This window comes from Triturus cristatus, chromosome 4_2 (assembly GCF_964204655.1).
Source record: "Triturus cristatus chromosome 4_2, aTriCri1.1, whole genome shotgun sequence".
Classification (NCBI taxonomy): Eukaryota; Metazoa; Chordata; class Amphibia; order Caudata; family Salamandridae; genus Triturus; species Triturus cristatus.
The window spans coordinates 977,773,444-977,798,056 of NC_140586.1; the positions used below are offsets into that span (position 1 = coordinate 977,773,444).

The following is a 24,613-nucleotide window of genomic DNA, read 5'->3' on the forward strand; positions in this document are numbered from 1 at the left end:
CAAAATACAATGGCTCTAAACAGTTCAATTGAGAGAGGAAATACCAAATGCCATCTTATGTTAATAACTACAACAACAGTAGAAACTTGGGATGAGGTGAGGCAAATGTAGGAAGAGGCAAGTGATGAGGAAAAGGAAATTTGGAAACTTGCAGGCTGTAGAAAGAGAGCAGATGATGAACTATGGGTTTATCAGGATGAGAGACCAGTTTTACCAGACTCTTTGCTTACTCACATGGCCAGGGTGTACCATGGACATGAACATATTGGAAGAGACGCAATGATCAGACTCTTCAAGCAGACATGGTATAATCCGAAGTTCAGGGTCACTGGAGAGAGCCTTTGCCAGAGGTACATCATATGTCAGCAGCGAAATCCAGGGAGAAAGACAGTTGTAAGTTGGGGATGAATTGGGAGAGCAGGAGGTCCATTTACCCGACTCCAGCTTGATTCTATCGAGCTTCCCCCTTGCAATGGGCTGAAATATGTCTTAGTCATTGTTTGTTTGTTCTCTCACTGGGTGGAAGCCTACCCCACGAAAAGAAATGACAGCCTCACAGTAGCCAAACTACTGTTGAGAGAACTGATCTCTAGATTTGAAATTCCAGTCACTTTGGCGACAGATAGAGGATCTCATTTTAATAATGAGATAATTCAGCTGATTTGTGCAGCATTTAAAATTGAATAGAAGCTGCATTGTGCATATCGACCTGAAGCCTCTGGAGTAGTCGAGCAAATTAATGGCACTATAAAATCTAGGTTAGGGAAACTGTGTGCATCCACATCACTGAAATAGCCTGATGCTATAGCCCTTGTGCTGATGAGTCTGAGAAGCATCCCTGACAAAAAGAATGGATTGAGTCCCCATGAAATCCTCATGGGAAGAGCAATGAGACAGGCATATGTACCAGCCAACAAATTGATGAGATTATCTGATGATCTGGTGCTTGACTATTGCAGAGGATTAGCTGAACTGGTACGTTCTGTGTCCCACTAGGTTGGAGAAGACGCCACAACAATACATCGAAATCAAGTTCATGATCTGTGTTCTGGCCAGTGGGTCTACGTCAAGAAACACGTAAGAAAATCGCGTTTTGACCCCAGGTGCAACGGACCTCATCAAATCATCCTGGTGACGACAATGGCAGTAAAGTGTGCTGGCTTGCCAAATTGGATTTATGCGAGCCACACCAAACAAACCCTAGATCCACCTGAAAGACCGAAAGAGCCACAACCGGTGAATCAGAAACAAAGGTCAGTGGCTGAAGTGTGTGAAGCTGATGAATCTAGAGTGACAGATTCTAACGAACCAACGGATGGTGAACAGCCAAGCACATGTCGAGTAGAGTGGACAAGGGATTCTAGGGTACCAAAGACTGTCATTAAACAAGAAAAAAATGAGTTCACTGATGATCTGGAAGAAAGTTGACAATTGAAAGGGAAGTTTTTATAGAAACAGAAAAACAGGAAAAAACTGAAGATAAAGAAAGTCAGCCAGAAGAAAGGGAAAACAAAAGAACCTGTGAACCAGATGTAGAAGGTGAAAACGTGGTCAAAGCAAAGAAACCAAGAAAGGGTGATAATTGGCAAAGTGGAGTGAAAGGACTGAAGTACACTCTCATGAAAAGAAGGTTAAGAAAAAGACCTGAGCAAAGTAATGAAATATCCAGTCAAACAGATCAGGAAGATTCAGGAAAAGAATTAGTATGAAAAACACAAAGAGTGAGAATTTCAAGTAGAAAATACAGAGCACCCGAGTGGATATACGTGATTCTGGAAGAACTTGAAAGTCCAGATCCAAGCAAAGAAAAAGAATATTCTGACAGTGAGCAAGTTGATGAAAGCAAACTTTGACCTCCATAAAGAACTGTGACAAAATAAGGTGCAACCTTTGGTGATTTAAATGAAATAAAAATTCAAAGCAGACTAAATAAAAAGAATAAAAAAGAAAGGGGTAAAGAAGAAAGACTTGAAGTGAAGGATTACACTACTATTTTTCTTTTATCAGAAATTAGAGGCATAAATAGATGTTTATGTTTTTATAGAGAGAAAATGGCTGAAGCAGAAGTGGATGAACTTCCAAAATCTAGTTTAACCCCTTGAGTGCCTGCCCCTTTCCCCGCCCTGTGCCGGCCGTTGCATTAGCGGGCGGGGTCTATGACGAGCTGGACTCGTCATGGGCACAGCGCAACCGCGGCCCATGACGAGTCCAGCTCGTCATGGGCACTCAAGGGGTTAAAACGTAGGTGTATTAATGTTTGCTTATGTAGTGTCTCATTATTGACATTTATGTGGATACTATTAACTGTTCTTATACCTATTCTAATGGTAACTGACAAAAGAAATAATACTAATGATGTAACAAGTATGAATGATGTCATTAACAAAACCCCAAATACTAAAATAGTGCCTTTGGATGGAAGCATTCTCCATCATGATAAATTAATTAGTGATTTCTCGTTAAATGTCTTTACCGAGTTACTATATGAGTATGTAGAAACTATGAATGTAAGTGATTGTTATGTGTGCATGCAATTTCCTTCATCTGTTTCTGAAGGGGTGACCTTAAATGTACATATGATGTGTTTTGTAGTATACCTAACAGCGCATTCTATGTAACGGGGAAACTTGAGTACCACTACTCTAATATAAACTCAAATTCCTGTTCTTAAAGAATTGAATTAGGTGTTTAATGCTAAGAATGCACAATATACGGGCACATTTTTCCATATTACTAAAACTTTAGACACAGAATATGGTTATAAGAATAATTTAACATGTAGTTTATGGGTTGAAGAAAAAGTATTCATAGAAATGGTAGAAAATAGAAGAGAAAGTTTCCAAAAGAAAGGTGCTAAACAAAAGTCCAAACACCACCATGGGACTTTAGGGAAGGGAATTATGAAAAGAGTGGTTGCGAGTTGAGCCGGAGCCGGAGCCGTGTTGAGTGGATCAAGTTTGCGGGGAGTGAATGTCATTTTCCCACTCTCTTTCGCTTCTCAGTTCCCCGTTCCCCTTCACCCCCTCATCCTCTAACAGCATTCCCTCGGGCAGAATGGGTGGAGCAATTTCGGAAACACCACCACCGAAGCCACAATATACCGCACTATACTGTACCAAGCAGTAGCGGTACTTGAACGTATTTGCCGGTTCAAAAGCCGGTTCAAAGGCATAAAACGGCTAACTGAGAGCGGTGGGGACTTTGAGACGAGCATGGCCGCTGGTAGTTGGCGGTCGCTAAATGCGTGACCCAGGTCCAGGTCCGGGTGCAGCCTGTAGTCCCGACATGGTCTTAACTCGCCAACTTTTTACTTTCCTCACTTCCCTCACTCCCTGCCTGGCAGACGACTGTGGCAGCAGTGGTAGTGAGCCTGGAACGTGTGCGGAAATAAAAACAGCAAAGACTGTAAAGGACACAAGACGGAGGATGTGAAAGGAAAGACTTTCATGTGGTGGACGCAGCTTTTAATAAGGACTGGGACCAGCTCAGCTGGCATCGGGAGGACTGCAAGCAAAGTATCGGAGTACCTTTCGGGGACGCCTGCACTGTGTAATTTGCCGCCATCCTGCCACACCATCCACTAGGGGCCAGGACTCGCAGCCCCAGAACCCACCGCGCTACATCCTGAGCGCGCACCGGCAACTTCGTGCCCGGAGGCACAGGTATTTAAAGACCAGCGGGCTCCCGCAGCGCGGGACACCCGCACTGTGTAATTTGCCACCATCCTGCCATGCCATCCAATTGGGGCCAGGACTCGCAGCCCCAGAACCCACCGCGTTTCCTCCTGAGTGTGCACCAGCATCTTCGGATCCACATATTTAAAGACCAGCAGGCTCCCGCAGCGCAGAACGCGCGCGGGCAGCACCTGGGCCAAGGGCATGCCCGTCCTAGCCCGTCAGTGACTGGCAGAGACTGGACTGGGCTACTCCCCTGGTACTTGGACATTGATAGTTTGTGTGGTAAGCTTAAATATTGTCATTAGAGGCTGTACTATTAGAGTGGGTCTTGTGTGCTATTGAGAAGGTCTGTTCCTATATTGTTACAACGATCTGTTGTTAGTCTTCGCCAAAATTATGAGTAAACGCAAGGGCCTTGCTGCCACGCTGGACGCCTTTATTGTTAGGGCAGAGACCTTACTAAATCATGAGATACAAATAGCAGAAAGGCGCGTATCCCTTGATCCCACTAACCTTCCCATAAACAGGCAATTGTGTACTCCAAAATTGATAGATTCCGGCAAGTACTACCGTTAAGACCCATAATAACGGTCCTAAATGAGGCATCCCCACCTAATATCTGTACCACTTCCCCATCTGTGGTACAAGATGAAATAAATAATACAACTAGTCCTGATATGGTACCTAGACTTCGGAAACAAAGATTGATAGTAGGGAACAAGGGGGAACATCAACGGGCAAAAAGAAAACTAATCCCGTTATAAGGAAAACTAAGGCAAAGAAAGTAGGGGGGGACTGCCCAAGTGGCAAAATTAAACTTTAATTTAGACTCACAAATCGTAACTAAAAAATCGGCTTGTAGACAGACCGAGGCCAACTACGATCTGAATCACTCTCAAGCAGAAGAATTTATCAGAACTATAAAAACATCCCTAGAATCTGCCAAAGAGGCTATGCTAACTCAGATTGAGGAGCACATAAGTGAGAAATTAAGGTTATTGGAAGGGACAATAGAACAGCTGAACATTGTTATAGGGCATTTAAAGTACAGTAATGACCCTATTTGTCCCATTGTTCAGGAGGGAGGGTCACAGCTAATATGACACCATTTACCAACACAACTTTCACCACAAGTGGAGGGTCGGGCTACATCTGATATAGGTAATGTATGTATCAGGTGTAATGTCCCTAGGGATGTCCCTATTACAAACTTTCATAACACAGCAAATAACAAGCCGGGTATAAGGGAGGGTGGGACACGGGCCACCGATGGAAATCGAGGGAGCCTTGCTGACAGACCAGATGAATGATCAGCCCCTGATAGACCGGGCACTCATTCTGGGAGGGCAATGACATACAGCCCAAAATGTGCAGACTTAATACCAAATTACGATGTCTCACAATTACCCCCTGCTTCATGTCCCTACGTGCTAATTTTAGCTGGAGCTTAAGAAGAGATCAAAAAGAGACATGGTCCAACCTAAGGAATAAAACAGTTGATTGGTTATCAAAATTAAAAAAATGTAACTCACTAAACACTGAAGACATTCTTATGGTTCGCAGGGTAGGGTGGGTTGGAGAATCCAGAAAGAATATAAATGGTGACTGTGTGGTAAAAAAACTTTAGACGCCCCCAAATGGTTCGAAACATACTAGACATTAAAGAAGAGCCCTCACTTAGGAATACCCATGTGTGCGCACTCCCACTAGGCTATTTTTATAGATCACCTTTCAGAAATGGCGCTAATGATGCAGACACTTTGGTTCCACTTTCAAACAGATTCGAGGGATTGTCACATCAAGATGATCAAGATTGACAACAGAAGCCTCCGCAATACAGCACAAATGCTTTGGCAACCCCTGAGACGAATGACCTGATGGCTCTGCCATCAGCCATAGATACACACAGAGCAGGAGCTTCCCAGCTTGCGAAATCAATTGCTGAGATGAATGAACCATCTAAACAGGAGGGAGTAAGGAATACCCAAAGCCCACAAGCTTTTTGCCTCGAGGCGTACCCAGAAAGCTATGTGTCTACTTTGCCTAATGGAAACACGGGAAATGGGCTTTTGTTGACTATAGAGTTGAGTAAGCATTTGGAAGTACGTTTTGCCTTCTGGAACATAGAAGGGCTAAAAAGGAACCTACCTGACATGGCATGGAATGAATATATAGAGAAGAGCGACATTTCTCTCTTACAGAAGACTTGGTCGCAGGAAACCCCCCATAGAGTGGGCTTCAAGACGTTTAGTGTGGACGCAAGTCCGTCAGTTAAAGGTAGGCCATTGGGGGGCTTGGTAATATGGATAAGGATTACTTTAGAAATTGACATCGCTCCTCTAAATATCCCATCTAAAGATATGGTGGGCTTAAAATTGGTAACACAGGATGGCGATGCCCTATATGTAATCAATATGTATAATAGGCCAAGTCATGCCAACAAAGAACCATCAGTGATAGAACAGCTTGATTCCTTTTTAGATACACTAGGGCCTAAACCTAGTGTAATAGTTGGTGGCAATTTCAACTGCAACTTTGAACCTGTAGTGGGCTTTGGTAATTTCCTTGAGGACGAAGACATGGCAAATATTATTCCAGTCATAGAAAGTGGTAGGGAGGTAAGGCGCACTGTACCAGTTGCTCAAATTTTGAAACTTACAATGGGTCATAGTCTAAGAGCATGCAACGGCCGCCTGCCTTCCGATAGACCAAATGCATATACATTCTGTAGGGGCAGCTCCCGGAGTAATATAGACTATATATTGGTGTCAATAGAATTCTGGCGACACGTTCGGGACTTAAAAATAGACTCCAGAACGGAGAGCGATCACTGTCCTCTACAATTGACATTAACACCAAAGCCCTTTTTATCCACTCTAGTGGGCAAAAAAGATGCTAGTACTATCGAGGACGATATTATAATAACCAACAATCGACGAGCTGTAAAGTGGCCGTATATTCTAGGGATTCCACAATCTATGATAAATATCTATACCATCTTTGCAGAACTATTACACCTTTTTTAAACCTACCAGCAGATAAAATGTCAATGCTAGACTGACACACCACTATGGTGGATGCTTTAACTCCGGTTATAAGCAATTTACCCAAAGAGAGAATCGCAGGAGTCAACCTTTGGAATGACCATGGAAATCCCTGGTACAACAAAGATTGCCGGGGAGCTAAGACAGAGCTTATCAGGCAATTAAAAGCAATAATTTAATTATAATAAGGGAAAAAAGATATAATCAAAATCGAGCACTTGAAAAAGCAAAGAAAACATGGGATGATGATATCTGGACGGGTCTAATCAGCGCGGCCAAGTCCAAGGACCAGACAGGTTTCTGGAGTTTTATAGCGAAAGGGAACAAAACAGGAAGGACCCCCAAAGATTTATTTCTTGATGAAAACACTTGGGTTGCCCACTTTTCTCTTCTTTATTCAGAAACTAACAGTGAGTAATTTGTGATAACTACAGATATGGAGGCCACTGCGAAGGCTGCCAACCTGCATTTTAGTTTAAAAGAAACAATGCAGGCAATTGAGGCACTTAAGGCAGGGAAAGCTCCAGGACCTGACAAAAGTCCTGGAGATTTATTAAAACACGATATCGGTGTCTGGGGACCATATATAGATTATCTTTGCAACGCAATAGTTGCATTTTCACCAATACCGGAAACAGGGAAAGGGGTAGAAATTGTTAACATTTTTAGAAAGGGTAATCAATATGATCCAGCAAACTATCGCCCTAGCAGTTTGATTGATATCATACAAAAAATATTTGCTAGGCACATTTTAAGTAGACTAACAGAGTGGATTGAAGAGGTCAAAATACTTTCAAGACACCACGCTGGGTTCACAACAAAAACCAGCACAATTGATCAAGTTTTTAGATTTACATGTATATGCTGGGAATATATAATCGCCATAGTGGATTTAAAGGCAGCATTCAATTTGGTACCCCGGAACCAGTTGTGGGATTCACTGAAATGCTTAGGGGTGCCACTCGAATTGCTTGTACAAATAATGAGGTTCCACGATGGGAACTTTTCTAAAGTAAGATAGGGGCCTAGGGGAAAACTTACTAAGGCGATACCAGTGAGAAGGCACCCACCCTCTTCTCACTTTACGTAAATGATATCCCCCAATACTTAGAAGGCTGTAATAACGAATCGCAAAAAGTTGGGAGGCAAAGTGGTACCAGCATTATTATTTGCTGATGATACCATTCTAATTTCGCAAACCCCAAAGGGCCTGCAGTGTTTAATGGATACCTTTTATATGTATTGCACTAAGAAAGGTCTCAAAATCAATTCCAGCAAAACTAAAAACATGTCAATAAATCCACACAGATCTTTTAAAAAGAATTTAGTGCTAAATAACCAGAAATTAGAGTATGTGCAAAGTTTTAATTACTTAGGTATCACATTAGACACTAAATTGACCTGGAAGCCACAACTGGAAAAAAACAGGTTAATTATGCTTCAAAATTCAACCCCTATTTTGAAGAAACATGTGGCAAGTATCTCAAAAGCAGTTTCACCTGCTTTAGAGGTATTTAAATACAAAGCCCAATCAGCCGCTCTATATGGTACAGAAATATGGGGGCCCTATTTTAAAAAGAATTTCGAATTGGGAGAAAATAATTTTTTTCGGAAAATATTAAGTCTCTCAAATGGGACACCGCTGATCCCAGTTGTTATGGATCTCAACATCAAACAAGCCGATCACCATGCTCTATTACGACCCCCTTTATTCTGGGTGAGGATTTGGGCAACCCCAGAGTTATTGCACTACAAAGAAGGTCTAGAGGAGATCATGAAAATTGATCAAAGCAAGGACATCCCATGGCTTAAACATGTGACAACGTGGTTGAAGAAGTTAGGCCTATCGCACTTTTGGGAAGAATCATCCCAGTTGACCATGGTGTGTAAGAAACTATTAAAGTCTTCCTTTTGGGCCCATATTAACAACAACGTGTTACATAGTTCTAGCTTGGGATCTTTAACATCAAGATTTCTCCTCTACAAAGATATAGCACTTTTTGAACCCTTTCTAGATGAGGTACGTCCACAATTTGCAAAATCTTTGTTTATGAAATTTAGATATGGGGTCCTCCAGACAAATGCTAATACATATAGATGGGGTAATAACTATGGCGATAGTAGCTGTGATTGGTGCGTGTTATGCACAAAAAGAGGTCAAAGAAAATGACTTAGACATATTATTTTTCTGTCCCTCATATGATATCCCTAGAAAAAGATGTATAAACCAGTTTGCAAAAACCTGAATGTTAGACATTGTAGAGAGGCAGAACATATACGCAAGACAGACACGTTACAATTGGTTGTCTTTAGTGTAAGTAGATTTTTATTTAATGTGAACCTTATAAGAGCTAAAATTGGATTGAAGCTATAATAGCCAAGATCACGCAAGTATACCTTATACTCTTATAGACTCTTGCACTTTGCACTTTATTCATTAATGGCAGTTCTCTGGTGAATTGCGAACCTATGAAGTTTAATTTTTAGAGATGATATTAATCAAATTCTGATAAATGTATGATATGATCTGCTTATGATTTGAAAGATTTATGGATTTTAATATAATGTGGTTTTATTTTGAACGCCTAGCTTTTATATGATTCTTAAACGGTTTTTATTGTATTTATTGAAATAGTTAGGTTTTAATGGCATAGCTGGAAAGGATCATGTTAAACGTACTCAATTGCCCTAGCATGTTGTAGTAAAACTAATTGATTGACAAACTCATATCTATGGAAGCAGTTTTAAAATGCATCTTTTATAGTTGCAATTAACCGAAATAAAGGTTTGAAATGAAATGAATGAAAAGAGTGAAAAATAGGCTGGAATGTCTTTCGACTGGTCACAGAAAGAGAAGATTTGTCTGCTTAGAACTAAGACTAACTATAATACGTACTTTATTGGTTCTAGTGAATGTGAACACACCTTTTAAATTACTGGAGGTTGGGGATTGAAGGGCGGAACTGATACTGTCTTTCCCGGAGTTTTTTATGTGTGTGGCAAGAAAGCATTTTATAGGTTGCTTGCACATTGGTATGGAAGTTGCTATTTTGCTATTGTCTTTCCTAAGGTGTATCACATGGACCAAAGCAAACACAAACTGAATGAACTAGAGCAAGGACTAACACATAACAAATGAGCAAGTTTCTCAGAAGTAGTAGGTGATATTTTTGGTGCACTGATACCCTCAGTTGGAGTCGTTCTGAATTCACACAAAATTCAAAAATTGTGCACAGTGGTTGATCGACAATCTAAAGATACTGCTGGTTGGATTTTTGATGATAGATACAGAAATGGCTACAATCAGGTAGACGATTTTGCAAAATCGACTTGCCCTTGATATATTATTGGCAAAAGAGGGTGGAGTCTGTAGAATGTTGAAAGTCCAACATTGCGGCACTTATATCCCAGATAAAAGTAAAGGAATTGAGGGACATATAAAGAATATTACGAGATTACATACAGATTTGACCCAGTTGGGGATTGACAGTGTTTGGGAGAAACTTGGTAGGAGTAATTGGTGTTCTAACTTTGGAAGTAGTCTATTAGGGAAAATAATAATGCCAATAATCTCAATTATAATAATAGCTTTAGCAATAATAACAGCATATAAATGTTGTAAGGGGGAAGCGAAAGAAAATAAATAACAGAATTAAAAAATAAAAGAAGAGCAAGAAAGAGAAAAAGAGAAGAGATAGAATTAGAAGAAATGAAAGGAGAATACTATGACTTAATGAAAGATATAGATGAGGGTGCCATAAAAAGAGAAAAGAGTACGGAGTTTTAAAAATAAAATAAAGATGGTACTCGGTATGGTAGGTATTTATGATGCCTTCTAAAAGCCATCAGAGGGGCAAATTGATGGAGCAGGGTTTCGCAAAGATGAAACCTGCTTGAATTGTTTACCCCCCATAATGGGTACTAACAGTAAGTAGATGTGGCAAATCTAACGTGCTCCCACATAAACATAGGGGAATTGTGTTGCGCATGCCTGAAATAAACATAAATATATAAAACTGTAATAACCTTGTGTTTTGAAAGTAAACAAAGAAGTTGTACGAGTAGGCCGCATGTATATCACTGCGTTGCACGTTGCAACCTGCTTTAAAATGTAATTATTAATGCAGATTTTGCACTAAGCTTATGCTAGGTAACTTTCATGGGGACGTAGTGCAAGGTGCGTGGGGAACACTGAAGTTAATAATTGTTCGTTTTCATTTACTTTAGTGTGCTGAATGAAGCCTCCATTTTCAAAGATTGACATAACTGGGAGGGGGAAGATTCCTCGGAGCTAGTCTGCTCTGACATGAGAAAAGCAAGATGTGCTGAGCTTCACAGATGACAGGAAGGAGTGAAGACCATAGCGCCAAATGACAGCCAATTGTTGTACTCAAGCTTGAGACCAGGGATGTGCTCTGCGGAAATATTAACTGATGAAAGAAGAAAGTACAAAAATGTATCTTATATGGGGAAAGCATGAATAACCAGAAATTTGGACCATGGGAACCTTCTTACACAGTAAAGTTGTTGAATAAATGCGAACTCATCGTGGTGTGACAACGCCACCTCCCCAGCACACCCATCCCTGTGCGAGTTAGAAAGTAAAATGCACCATTTGAGGGCTGGACATGTCAATTTAGACTATAATTAGGGTACCTTTAGGGGCATGTCAGGAAGAAAAAGAAGCTTAGGCTAACAGGAGAGAAGAGGGGAGATGCGTTGCTGTCCTTCTGTTTGCAGAGAGGCCTAGCTGTTCCTATCCTGTCCTGTTCCTGACCAAATAGCTTGCGTTTCCTGATTACCTTTTGGGGAACCACCATCATCTCCTGGGTCCAGGGGGTGGTATTTCCTACAGACAGATAGGCTTGTATTTAGACTATGTCGTACTCAGAATCTCAGCATTAATGAACTTATTTATGAATCTTTTGTCTCTCCACCTATTCACTCCGTCAACAATATATTGATGTGCATTATTTTAGAAAAATCTGATGTCTCTTCATCTATCCCTCCATTAGGTAATATTTGTTTGGCATATTTATTTTTGCTGAATCCTTTGTCTCTTACTCTAGCCACTCCTTCATTGCATAATGTTGTTGCAGAATGGGTCTGTATAAATGTCATCATTTCTATGGTCGTGAGATTCGATGTTTGTAATCGTGACCTGATGCAGATGAGCATTTACCTTGTACTCTGAGATTAAAACCCATTGATTATCCTTACTGAGAGTCTGTAATTAGTTTTTGACAAATCATTAGTGATTTAGTTTTTATCATTACCATCAACTATTCAACATATTGGTCCATCGACCAAGTAGAAGAAGAGTTTATGTCAAGATTAGTTATTTAGACAAATGTCCTAGGAGATTAATAAAAGAAATAAGTAATGAACGAAACAAATTGACCCCAGCGCATCAGGGATACTGGGTGAATGTATATCCGCCATTGTAATAAATTGTTGAGTATCGATCTCTGATCAATTATTAGTATGGGTGCTGCAGCACTATCAAGCTAATTGCCAAATTGCATTTTGCTATCAAATGAAATCTTTAAGAAAGCATTTTTCTGATGCTTCTAATTTCCACTTTCACTTTTTCATGAATTCCTTCCAACTGAATCTACAGACTCAGCTGACCTTTATGAATGGCTCCTGATAACTTATCAAAGTCTCTAACCCTGGACTGCACCACATAAAAGTGTTTGTGCACCTTTAAAGGCAAATTCTTGGTGGAAAAACCCTTTCTTAAAGCTAAAACTACTTTCTTATTTGCGGTCTCAGTTGGAACTCAATCCCCAGGATTCAGTGACGTTGTCCCAATTAAAGGTTGCCAGACTGGCATCCACCTTAATGAAATGAGGAAATGCATTCTCTAATTGTTTCATCATGTACCATTTCTGCAGGAACGTCGGAATTGAAGCCTTATCCAGTTCCATCCATTCAGATAACCAGACCCCTAATCTTGCAGTGGGAAGGTATTGTGTGAGAGGTCATCCTAACATCATGCGGGAACAAATCTCCCTCCTCCCCTCCCACTTGGAATGGAGGAAATCCCAAATTTTCACTCCAGTGAGCTATGATGTTAGCATCTCCATATAAACACACACATATACCATACTATTTACCATATAATGTATGCTCTGGGGCCTTTTACAACAAACATTATTAGACACAGATATATTGAAAGAACATGTAGACGTCATTTTCATCCTGGTGTCTACCGCCTGAGTCAGAGAGCTGTAGAAAAACATTACTATCATAATTGAGGACCACTTAATGGGATTCAATGCTGAGCACAGGCTAATACTATGTGAATGTGGTTGGTTTACTGTGTTGGTTTGGTGTACTGTGATTGGTGTACTGTGTTGGTTTGGTATACTGTGTTTGGTTTACTGTGTTGGTTTGGTGCACTGTGTTTGGTTTACTGTGTTGGTTTGGTGCACTGTGTTTGGTTTACCGTGTTGGTTTGGTGCACTGAGTTTGGTTTACTGTGTTGGTTTGGTGCACTGTGTTTGGTTTACCGTGTTGGTTTGGTGCACTGTGTTTGGTTTACTGTGTTGGTCTGATATACCCTGTTTGGTTTACTGTGTTGGTCTGATATACCCTGTTTGGTTTACTGTGTTGGTCTGATATACCCTGTTTGGTTTACTGTGTTGGTTTGGTGTACTGTGTTTGGTTTACCGTGTTGGTTTGGTGCACTGTGTTTGGTGTACTGTGTTGGTTTGGTGCACTGAGTTTGGTTTACTGTGTTGGTTTGGTGCACTGTGTTTGGCTTACCGTGTTGGTTTGGTGTACTGTGTTTGGTTTACTGTGTTGGTTTGGTGTACTGTGTTTGGTTTACTGTGTTGGTTTGGTGTACTGTGTTTGGTTTACCACATGCATGACTAGGTGTTGTTTTCTGTGCTAATGATTGTAGTATTACAGCATTGTAAACAAACTGTTCTGGTGTACATAAATATAATTGTTAATGATGACGTGTATCAGACTCAATGTCTGTGTGTAGGGGAACAATAGAGAGCAATCCTAGCTACACAGCTGCTGAGCACTGTACATGAAGGGAGGAAGTACAGTTTACTGTGGGGGACAGGTAAATGGGTCACTTCTGGTATGAAATCCAGTGCTGAGACTGTAAGAGGTGTCCATTCTGCAAATCAAGAAGTTCCTTAAAGAGGTGACTTGTTACTTACAGAAGTGGGGGAATGATCATTCTAGACAGATCTGGGAGTGATCCCTCAGTACTCTGGAGAATCTAGCAGCCATGTGCAGAATGCTCTTCAGTGGTGCCAGATGTGTGGGTAGATGCTGGCAAGTGAGTGCTCTGATAATTTGGTGCAGATGTGCGAGTCAGTGCCAGAGTGCCTGTCTCTGGGTGACTGCTGCCTATGTGTTGGGTGACAATCTGTGAGTTTCTCAGAGGAAAGCCAGGCTATAACTTACATCAGTAGTTATTAAAGTCAGACTATATTGTTTGTTGTAATCTTTCTCTTTGCATCTTGCCCAAGATATGTGCTTGCTCTGTCCATTCACTCCATTTTTTGAGCAAGGATAACTTTATTTCACTTGGATTCCATCCTTACCTGTGCAGGTCACCCCAGCGTCTCTTTCTGTAGGACAGGTATTGTGTTCCCTGCCTTGTTGTGGGCACTTCCATAGAGAAACCTCATCTCCGCTGCATTGAATTTTTCTCATCCCCACAGGCAGAGAACTCTTTCCGAATGTTGAATTGTACTGATATTCTTGCACTGAAATACATCCAAGCTGTCTGCAGACAACTGAAGCATCATTCAGATCCCAGGAATCGTCACACACGGTCCTCCAAATTCCATTGTGTTTGACCTCCACTCTCCCAGAACAGACAGATGCGCCGTTCACCAACCGGACCTCATCAGGACCTAGAAACACATGTGCAGAAGACACATCAAGCAACAGCGGCAACATCAGGTAATGTGTCAACATTTTACGTTTGTCTTAAAGGTTCAAGGTACTTTATTTGTGCAAGATTAATAAAAATCATTGCAAATCACCAGTTGAAACACTACCAGCCTCATGCATCAAGCCAAAATCCAGTCGGTAAAATACCGATTCGCTCATAGCTCCCGGTATTGAGTTAAAAATACCCAATCCCAATGCATCAACCCAAAAGCAAAAATCGCTATTTAAGGAATCCTTAAATAGCGATTCCTTAAATAGCGATAGCATTTAAGGAATCCCAAATTGAGATTCCTTAATTTAAGGAATCTCTATTTGGGATTCCTTAAAGGCAATGCATGAAAGTAAAAAAATTAGCGAATTCGCTAATAGGGGGAGCAAATTACCATGAAGATGAACTGCATGGTAATTTGCTAAAAGTTTGAAAAATGCACTTTTGTGCATTTTTCAAAGTTTCATGTTGCGCACACACATGCCCTTAGAGCATGGGTGTGTGCAACATATGTGCACATATCAATTTCAGGGGTGCAATAGGGTGTCATTTTGACACCCTTGCACCCTTGAAATTGCATGAGCAATTTGCGAGAACCTACTGGTACTCGCTATTTGCTCATGCAATCTCCGATTCATTCCTATGGGCCTGGAGGCCCATAGGAATGATTGGGATGGCATTCCTTAATTGCTACTCGCAATTTGCTAGTAGCAATTAAGGAAAGTTAAGGAATCACTATTTGAATAGCGATTCCTACATGCATAGGCTTTTGCTATTCCTTATTAGCGATTCCTTATTTTTCGCTAATAAGGAATCGCAAATGCCAATGTTGATGCATATGCCCCTACATGTACAATGGGAATATATCAATAAAAATGTCAAACAAAAGTAACATAAGCCCAGTCCTTTTGTTGTTCATTGTAAACAGAAGGGTAATTAGAGCAGGAACAGCAGGAAAAAAGTCATAAAATGTGCATTCTATTCAGTTGAATTGTAGCTAAATAGTAAGAGAGCGGCATCCCACAATGATATTACGAGTGGCATCCCACAATGTAAGCAAGGGTGAGGCATCCCACAATGATAGCAGGAGTGCAGCTTCCCACAGTGATACTGAGAGTGCAGCATCCCACAGTGATACTGAGGGTGCAGCACCCCACAATGATAGTAAGAATGCGCATCCCACAATGTTAGCATAGTGAGGCATCCCACAATGATAGCAGGAGTGCATCATTCCACAATTATAGTCAGAGTGCAGCATCACACAATAATTTTAAGAGTGCTCCATCCCACATTGGTAGGAATAGTGCAGTAAACCACACAATGTGAGTGCAGCATCCCACAATGATAGTAAGAGGGCGGCATCCCAGAATATGAGAGTGTTGTGTCCCACAATGGTATTAAGAGTGCAGCATCCCACAATGATAGGGAGAGTGTGGCATCTGAAATGATAGTGAGAGTGTGGCATCCACAATGATAGTGAAAGAGTGGCAGCAACTAACGATAGGGAGCATTCTACAATGGTTTTAGAAGTGCAACATCCCACAATCATTGTAAGAGAGTTTCATCCCACAATGTGAGAGTGCGGCATCCCACAATGATAGTAAAAGTGTGGCTTCACACAATGTGAGAGTGCAGCATTCCAGAATGATAGCAAGAGTGCGGCATCCCTCAGTGATAGTGCAGCATCTAAAAATTTAACTGAGAGTGTGGCTTCTGAAATGATAGTCTGAATGCGGCATCCACAATGATAGTGAGAGTGTGGCATCCAACAATGAGAGAAAGAGTGTGGCATTCGACAATGATATAAGAGTGCAGCATCCAACAATGATAGTAATTGTGCAGCATTCCACAATGTGAGCGTGCTGCATCCCACAATGATAGTATGAGTGTGGCATCCCACTGTGTGCAAGTGTGGCATCCCATAATGATATTAAGAGTGCAGCAATCCACAATGTGAGAGTGCAGCATCCTAGAATGGAAGTAAAAATTAGGCATCCTATAATTTGAGAGTGTGGCATTCTACAATGAGAATAAAAGTGCAGCATCCCACAATGTGAGCGTGTGTAATGCCCAGTGCCACATTTTACTTGCATGAAGGATATTGTATGCAGGGTGGGCATTCCCACGCAGGAAAGCCTCGTAGAAGTGATGCAGTGAAACCTACAATATTTCACTGCGGCACATCTAGGACACCACTGCGTCAAAACCCTTTGCCTGCTTGGAGCAGGCGTAATGAGAAACGAAGTGTATTGGGAATAGGCCTCCCCATGTATTACACATTGCTGGAGTTACGTCCTGCTTGCGACACAACTCCAGCAATGCGTGACTTTTGCTCCAACAGATGCGTCAGAATTTCTGACGCATCTGTCAATACTTGCCCCATGGTGCGCTGTATTGTAAATACGGCACATCCATGGTGGTGCAAGGGTTTCGCATGGAGGCACAGGGAAACTGACGCATCTGTATAGATGTGTAAATTTCTTGTAAATTTACCCCGAAGTGCTGTAGGAGGAGGTGTATTTATACTGGCTGGAAAGATAAGAAGTGCTGTAGGAGGAGGTGTAATCACAGTGGTTGGAATGAGAAGAAGTGCTGTAGGGTGAGGTGTAATCACGCTGGATGGAAAGAGAAGAAGTGCTGCTGGAGGAGGTGTAATCACACTGGATGGAAAGGGATGAAGTGCCGTAGGAGGAGGTGTAATCACACTGGATAGAAAGGGAAGAAGTGCTGGTGGAGAGGTGTAACCACAGTGGATGGATTTGAAGAAGTGCTGGTGGAGGAGGTGTAGTTGCACTTATAGTTCATACAACTTTAGTTGGGAGCACTCTATCAAAACCTCCAAGAGAAGGGTGATCATGAGGTGATAAGTGGGGAAGACCTGTACTCTCCATTGCCTGTTTTTTGTTGATGTTGGATTTCATGGCAGTCAGAAGTGGTTTTGTAGTTCTTACCTGTGCAGTTCACTGCTGCATACCTCCCATCATAACAAAAGTCCCGTATCTTGGTGTTGTAAGGACACTGCAGCAGGTTCTCTTCATCGCCTTTGCACTGGACATCAGAAATCACAACTCTGTCATTCTTTTGTGCCCCGAAGGCTGAGGCTGGAGGGACTGAAATTGGAACTCCACAGTTCAGCTCTTTACACAGCACAGCAGCATCTTTCATGTCCCATTGCCTGTCGCAGACTCTTTCCCAGAGGATCTCCTCTCTCACCTGTACAATCCCAGCACAGGGAGATTGGGAGCCTGTCAGTCGAACACGTACTATGTCTTAAAAGAAAGAGAATATATTTATAGATAAACATTAATATTTATTCACCAATATCAAGAACTTTTTTTCCACTGTCTATCATGATTAAAGGAATACAGAGACAGTAAAAAAAGCTGTGAATCATACTTATGTGGACACTAATTACTTCTGATGTCCAAGGTCAGTTCCTATCACACTGTGCTGTGTTAAGAAATGCTTCTAAAGATTCCACACTTAATTCTTATTACATGCAATTATGAGGTGTTTCCCAGCTCACACAGAAAACACATGATGGGAAACAACAACCCTGGAGACACAATCTAACTGAAGTCCAGCAGGATATGTGACATAATCTTGGAATCAGTGGTAATTCACTGATGCACAAAGGAGAATTCACTCACAAACCCATTTGATATGTACGGTTGAGTAGACAATGGGTCTAAGGATGGGTAATTAATGTTCTGGCTTGTCTTCAAGGCATAATTGTACCTTGGCCTTGTCAGTGGTTGAATATCTGGCACATTTACATATTTTCATCATTTTAACACGCCAGCAGCAATTGTTCTGGATTATTTTCCATCAGTGAAGCACAGTCCCTGGCAGGGTATCTTTCCTGATTTTTTCAAATTTGTATGAATGATTCTCAGTGCATCAGGCAGACAATACAAAAAGGATGCAAATAAAATATCAAAATTTGCAACACAAAAAAGTAGATTTCTGACACACTAGTTTTAAAAACTAAATCAAAGACAGGGGTTCGGGATCTGCTACTCATAGGAGTTCAGCTGCAGCGCTGAGAGAGAACGCAAGTATGTTGGCAAGAAGAACGGGCAATGCACCTTCAAAACTACTTTTCAATTGGAGGAAAAAAGTATTCAATGGAAATTAAAGCCCCGTGTTGGACATGAACTATTTTACAAGGTCAGTCCCTAAGGTTTTGCTTTCACCCTCCTGTTTCCTGAACCCATTTCTGTAGGCTGTAAGGACTCTGAGTACTTTACATCTGCTAATCAGTGCTAAAGTGCTTCTGGTCTCTCCCTTTAAACATAGTGTAAATGGCTTACACCCAATTGGCACATTTAATTTACTTTTAAAATCTCTATTAAGGTAGTGTAATATATTCCCAGGGCCTGTAAATTAAATGCTACTAGTGGGTCAGAAGCACATGAGAGTCTTTTCCCACATGGTGTGGGGCTGCCCAGTCATCCAACGATACTGGCTTAATATATTCAGGACCCTCTTGGAGGTGTTGGTCTGAAACTTGAGGCATCACCCATAATTTCCCTGCTTTGTCTCCCAGACAACCTGTGTGGCCTGAGGGCTGATAGAACTCTGTAGAGCTGGGAACGCTACTGGCAAAATGGGACATTGCCAAGTATTGGAAGACGCTGGATGCCCCACCCCCCATAAGAGAATGGAGAGCAGGTGTGGACAGGTGTGCAAAATTAGAAGAACCCTTCTACTTGGCACATGGAAGCCCCAAGAAACTTTCTGAAGTTTGCAGACAATTGTGGGCATACTACTGAGTCAGTGTGGGGGGTGCCTAAGTTGGGGAATAGATTCCATTAAGAGGAGAGTTTTATTGTAACTGGCCACTGGGGTCTCCTGGGATGGACTGCAAAGTGTGTATCTTTTATTTGCTTGCAGGAGAGTAGGATCTGCTTCACATGGTTACCCCTACTTTTTGCTGCTGTAACACTGATTTTTGACTTTAGTCTAGCTGGTGCCCTGCTATTCAGGACCACAGCCTAGCTGCTTCCTCTCTAAATGTATGTACATAACAGATTGGATTCTGAGGTGCCCGTAAAAGTCCCTAGGGGCAGATTTATGTTCCCTGGCGCATCCCTGCAAATCAGCAGGGATGCGCCAGGGAAGATGCGTCACGCAAGTTTGCCCTTGCGCCACTGCAGATGCACCGCATTTACAATGTGGTGCATCGTGGCGCAAGGACAAGCAGATGCGTGACGCATCTGCCGGCGTAAGGTTAGCGCAGTGCTGAAGTTGTGTCGCAAGCGCGACTCAACTCCAGCACTGTTCCAACCTGCCCTATCCTTAACATGGTGCATCACGCCTTACGCCTGCTTGAAGCAGCTGTAAGGATTTGACGCACCAGCGTCGGAAAAGTGACTGAGTGAAATCTTGTAGATTTCACTGCGTCACTTTTCTGAGGCTTTTTCCGACATAACGCCCACCCTGCATACATTAAACCTGACGTGGGTTTAATGAGGCGCAGGGCTTTACAACGTGACGCATCTCCCTAGATGCGTCACATTGTAAATCTGTCGCAGCATGGCGCTAGCTTTGCGCCGCCGCTGCGTCACAAAAGTGACGCAACGGCGGCGCAAAAGTGGCGCACGGGGCTTGTAAATCTGCCCCCTAGTATATTGTATACTCTGTACCCAGGGCATAGATACCCCAGAGGCCTACCAGGGGCTGAAGCATGTATTATGCCACCCCTGGAAAGCCCTCCAGAATGACACCACAGGTCTGCTACTGCAGCCTGGGTAAAATGGTGCATGCACCCCTTACAGATATATAGATTCAATATATCTCACCTATCACTGCACATAGAAACCCCTATGGCAGGCCTTATCAATCCTGAAGGCAGGGTGCTTGGTTTTGTGTGAGAGGGTGACAAGGCATGAGCTGAGCCCCTCTGCAGCCTTCGGAATCTCTTCTCTGGGGTTGTCTGTGATGCAGCCTTACCATATACTCTTAAGTGCCTTATAACCCAACGGTAAATGCTAACTTTGGACTGGCTGAACGGAAACATGTTGTGTTTGGTGTCAAACACCTTGGAATCATACCCCCACACCAGTAACTGGTGTGGGAGTATGATACCACCCTTCTAGAGGGAGAGACATGACATCACCGCTATAGCCGGTACCAACTTAAAAGAGCCCTGGCATCACACAATGGATGCTGCAGCCACAGACACGAGTCTGGCCTCTTGCTGCTGACCGAAACTCCGGCAGGGGAGACCTGGACAATAGGTTTCCTGTCACAGGAAGGTGTCACCACCTCCCAGACAGGCTTTAGTGTATTGGGGCTGGGTGGGTGCACTCTGAGAGTGCTTTGAAGTCCTCACTGGGGGCACATTAGGTGAAGTATCTGCAGTGCAGGAAGAGGATTTCCAGACTTCTCAGGGGCCGACCCGAGTCCCCAGCAAAGCTGAGACCCACAGTCCTTGTGAGTGACGTGGAACCGGAACCCCTGGACACCTTACACATTTGCAAGTGCATCAGCTTTTCGACGTCCTCTGAAGCTGTGCATTGCCCACGCCCCAGGCAGAGAATCCACAGAATATTGTCAGCCTAGTTACCCTGACTGACCCGTGGGCCGCTATTTTGTGATTCCTCTTAAGGTCCCTTCGTGATCCCTGGTCCGTTGACTGGTCGGTCTCTGTGAAGGTAACTCTGACTTTCTTTGTGCTTCCTTGGTTGCTCCAGATGTGCCCTCACTCCTCCTTGATGGTGGAGTCCCTTGGACCTTGCTGGTCCGCACCGAAGCATCTTTCGCCTTTCTGCGTGGGTTGCTGTTGCCAAGACTTGTTGTGTCCAATCTGGGCACCAATGCTGCAGCACTCAACATCCTTTGTGGGACAGCTTGAATCCAGCTCCTGGTTGTCCTCGACGCCTCCTGGTCCTCGTGGCTGAAGAATCAAGCTTCACCTTCTTCACCTGAAACACCCGACATCGGTGGGCATTCGTCTTTCGTGCCCCTGGTCACTGGCAAGTGACCCAGACTCTGTCCCTTCTGCTGTCAGGTTCTTCACATCTTCGATCCAGGCTTGGATCTCTTTGGACACTTCTCCTCTTCCCGGCAGCAGCACTTTTCAGCCTTCTGCCATTGAAAACGACGACGCGACCTAATACCATTTGACACCTATGCACCCGGCTTCCCTGGGTGAGGTAACATGAGTACTCTGGGTGTTGGACTTAGAACCATCTAAGTCCAAAAGGGTTTGTTCCTAGTCCACTACTAAGTGTCCTTAAACTTTAAAAATCTAACCACGACTTTCCCCATAGAAGCTAACAGGAGCTCGCTGCTGTGTTCTCACACTGCACAAGTTCCCCGTGTTCCCCTGTGTCACTACCTTGGGTGGTTCCTTGGGGTCCCAGTGATTCTACAGGCTCTAGGCCTTGTGTCTAGTCAAGTCATGGTTCTTATACCACTTTCTTAATATATGGTTTGGTTCACCCCTAGGGCATATTGTATATTGTGCTAATGTACTGTGATATTTTAAGTGTAACATAAGTGCTTTGACCTGCACACGTGTGCAGTATGAGAACACAGCCGCAAGCTCCTGTTAGCTTCTAAGGGGAAAGACGCGGTTAGATTTGTACCCAAGGAAGGGGTTGAACTTACTCTGGGGACCCACCTAGGGGAGGGTTTGTAGAGTTTCACGCCAGAGCAGGGGCTGGTAGCCCCTGCAACTGGTTTGAGCTTGACTATGAACAGGGACACTAAATGTGCCTCCAGTGCAGACTTCAAAGCACTCCTGGAGTGCTGCCACCCAGCCCTAATCCACTAAGGCCTGTCTGGGAGGTGGAAACACCTCCCTGTGACAGGAAACCTATTGTCCAGGCCTCCCCTGCCAGAGTTTCGGTCAGCAGCAGGAGGCCAGACTCTTGTCTGTGGCTGCAGCATCCATTTTGTGATGCCAGGGCTCTTTTAAGCTGGTACCGGGTATACCTGTGCTGTCATGTCTCTCTATCAAGAAGGGTGGGATCATACTCCCACACAGTTACTGGTGTGGGGGTATGATTCCAAGGTTTTTGACACCAAACACAACATGTTTCCGTGCAGCCAGTCCAAAGTTAGCATTTACCGTTTAGTTATAATGCACTTAAGAGTATATGGTCAGGCTTTATCACAGTCAGCCCCGGAGAAGAGATTCCGAAGGCTGCAGAGGGGCTCTGCTCATGCATGGGCACCCTCTCACACAAAACGAAGCACCCTGCCTTCAGGATTGATTAGGCCTGCTATAGGGGTGACTGACAGGTTTATATGTGCAGTGATAGGGTGAGCTATAGTGAACCTATATCTCAGTAAGGGGTGCATGCACCACCTTACCCAGGCTGCAGTAGAAGACCTGTGGTGTCATTTTGGAGGGCTTCCCAGGGGTGGCATAATACATGCTTCAGGCCCTGGTAGGCCTCTGGGGTACCTATGCCCTGGGTACATAGTATACCATATACTAGGGACTTATAAGGGCACCACAGAATCCAATCTCTGGTGTACCTAAGGTACTAGGAATCAATTTAGAGAGGAAGCAGCTAGGCTGGGGTCCTGAATAGCTCGGCCCCAGCCAGACTAAAGTCGAAAAACAGTGAATCATCAGCAAAAAGTGGGGGTAACCATAAGAAGCAGATCCTACTCTCCAACACCTGGACCCACCAACAGATGACACAGGATAGTGTTGAAGGACCAGATCTAGGCCTCCAGACCCACCAACAGATGACACAGGACAGTGTTGAAGGACGAGATCCAGGCCCCCAGACCCACCAACAGATGACGCAGGACAGTGTTTAAAAAAAACTTCACGAGAGTCACAACAAGGATTGATTTGACTGCCAGTCGGGCCGTTTTTTTACATTCTTTGGTAAGCTCTACTGTGGGTGATGACAGGGAGCAATCAGATATGGTTGTTCTCTGGTTTTGGGTCTGACTGTTAAACATCAGTGTATCTGCAAGATCCTCATGCAGCTGGAAAGGATGACTCAGGACACAAGGATGTGGCAAAGAGGTGCAGGTGTAATCCAAGAAGAAGGAAGACCCATCCAGTTCACAGCCAGTCAGGGTAACAGCTTACAAGCATTTCAAACAAGACATTCTAACACCAAGGAAACTAAGAACAGAATACAACCATGGTGAGGAACCACGGGTATGCGTGGCACCATAGCACCATGACATCATAGACGAGCAAGTCTCAGATGCCACACACCTTTCCCCATTAACACAGAGAGGAAAGATGAGAGAAGACAAAATAAAGTAAAGAGATTATGAAACATAGTCACTTAAGTAGCGAGGCTTAACAACAACCCTAGAAGACATGTGTGGTGTAGCAAAAGAGTTAGAAGTAGAAAGCGCTCCAGAGAAAGCTCTTTCACATGAAATCGGACTAGAACACACAGAAATTCTACTCAAATTCCAAATTCTGTGGTCCTGAGTCCTCACAGCATTTTTAAACACCTTAATAACATGCATAGGCTTTGAGAACATAACTTTAGGACCCGGAAGTCTGACAACCACTAAGTCACCAAATAAATGTTTTAGGAATAACAAAGTAGGGCATTTCACCAACGATAAAAAATGTCCTGCCTTGAATGTGGTTTGTTCCAAATGTAAGAAGAAGTGTCATCTTTCTGTTGTTTGTAAGAGCAAGCTTTCCAGTTCTAATGTTAAGAGCATTAAAACAGATGTCCTTGAGGAAGACTTTGTCTGTGGACAAATAGTTGTCCAAATTGATTTGGAACAAACATCTTGTCTTGTTGACACACTTCAAGTTGAAGGTTAATCTACTAAAGTTCTGTTTGATTCAGGGGCTAAGATTACTATAGTCTCCAAGGCCTTCTTTCAAGAAAAACTTGCTAGTAAGAATTCCCTTCTAAAACCGGACATACGTCCCTTGACTTATGGAGGTGAGCCTATACTTTTATGTTGTTATTTTTTGGGTCTCATTGAGTACTGTGGATGATATGTTTCAGGTAAAGTTTACATCTCTC

General features: G+C 43.0%; 1 protein-coding gene across 3 annotated transcripts in view; it reads right to left on the bottom strand.

Moving 5' to 3' along the window:
• The window catches only part of LOC146839194 (CD5 antigen-like), a 449,199-nt gene that overhangs the window by 189,723 nt on the left and 234,863 nt on the right, over positions 1-24,613 (bottom strand). For all 3 annotated transcript variants that reach the window (XM_085603214.1, XM_085603212.1, XM_085603213.1), the window contains 2 exons: positions 17,588-17,905; positions 14,293-14,607 (listed from right to left, as the gene is read on the bottom strand). In XM_085603214.1, coding sequence (XP_085459340.1) covers positions 14,293-14,607; positions 17,588-17,905 — 633 coding nt within the window. The remainder of the gene's footprint in view (positions 1-14,292; positions 14,608-17,587; positions 17,906-24,613) is intronic.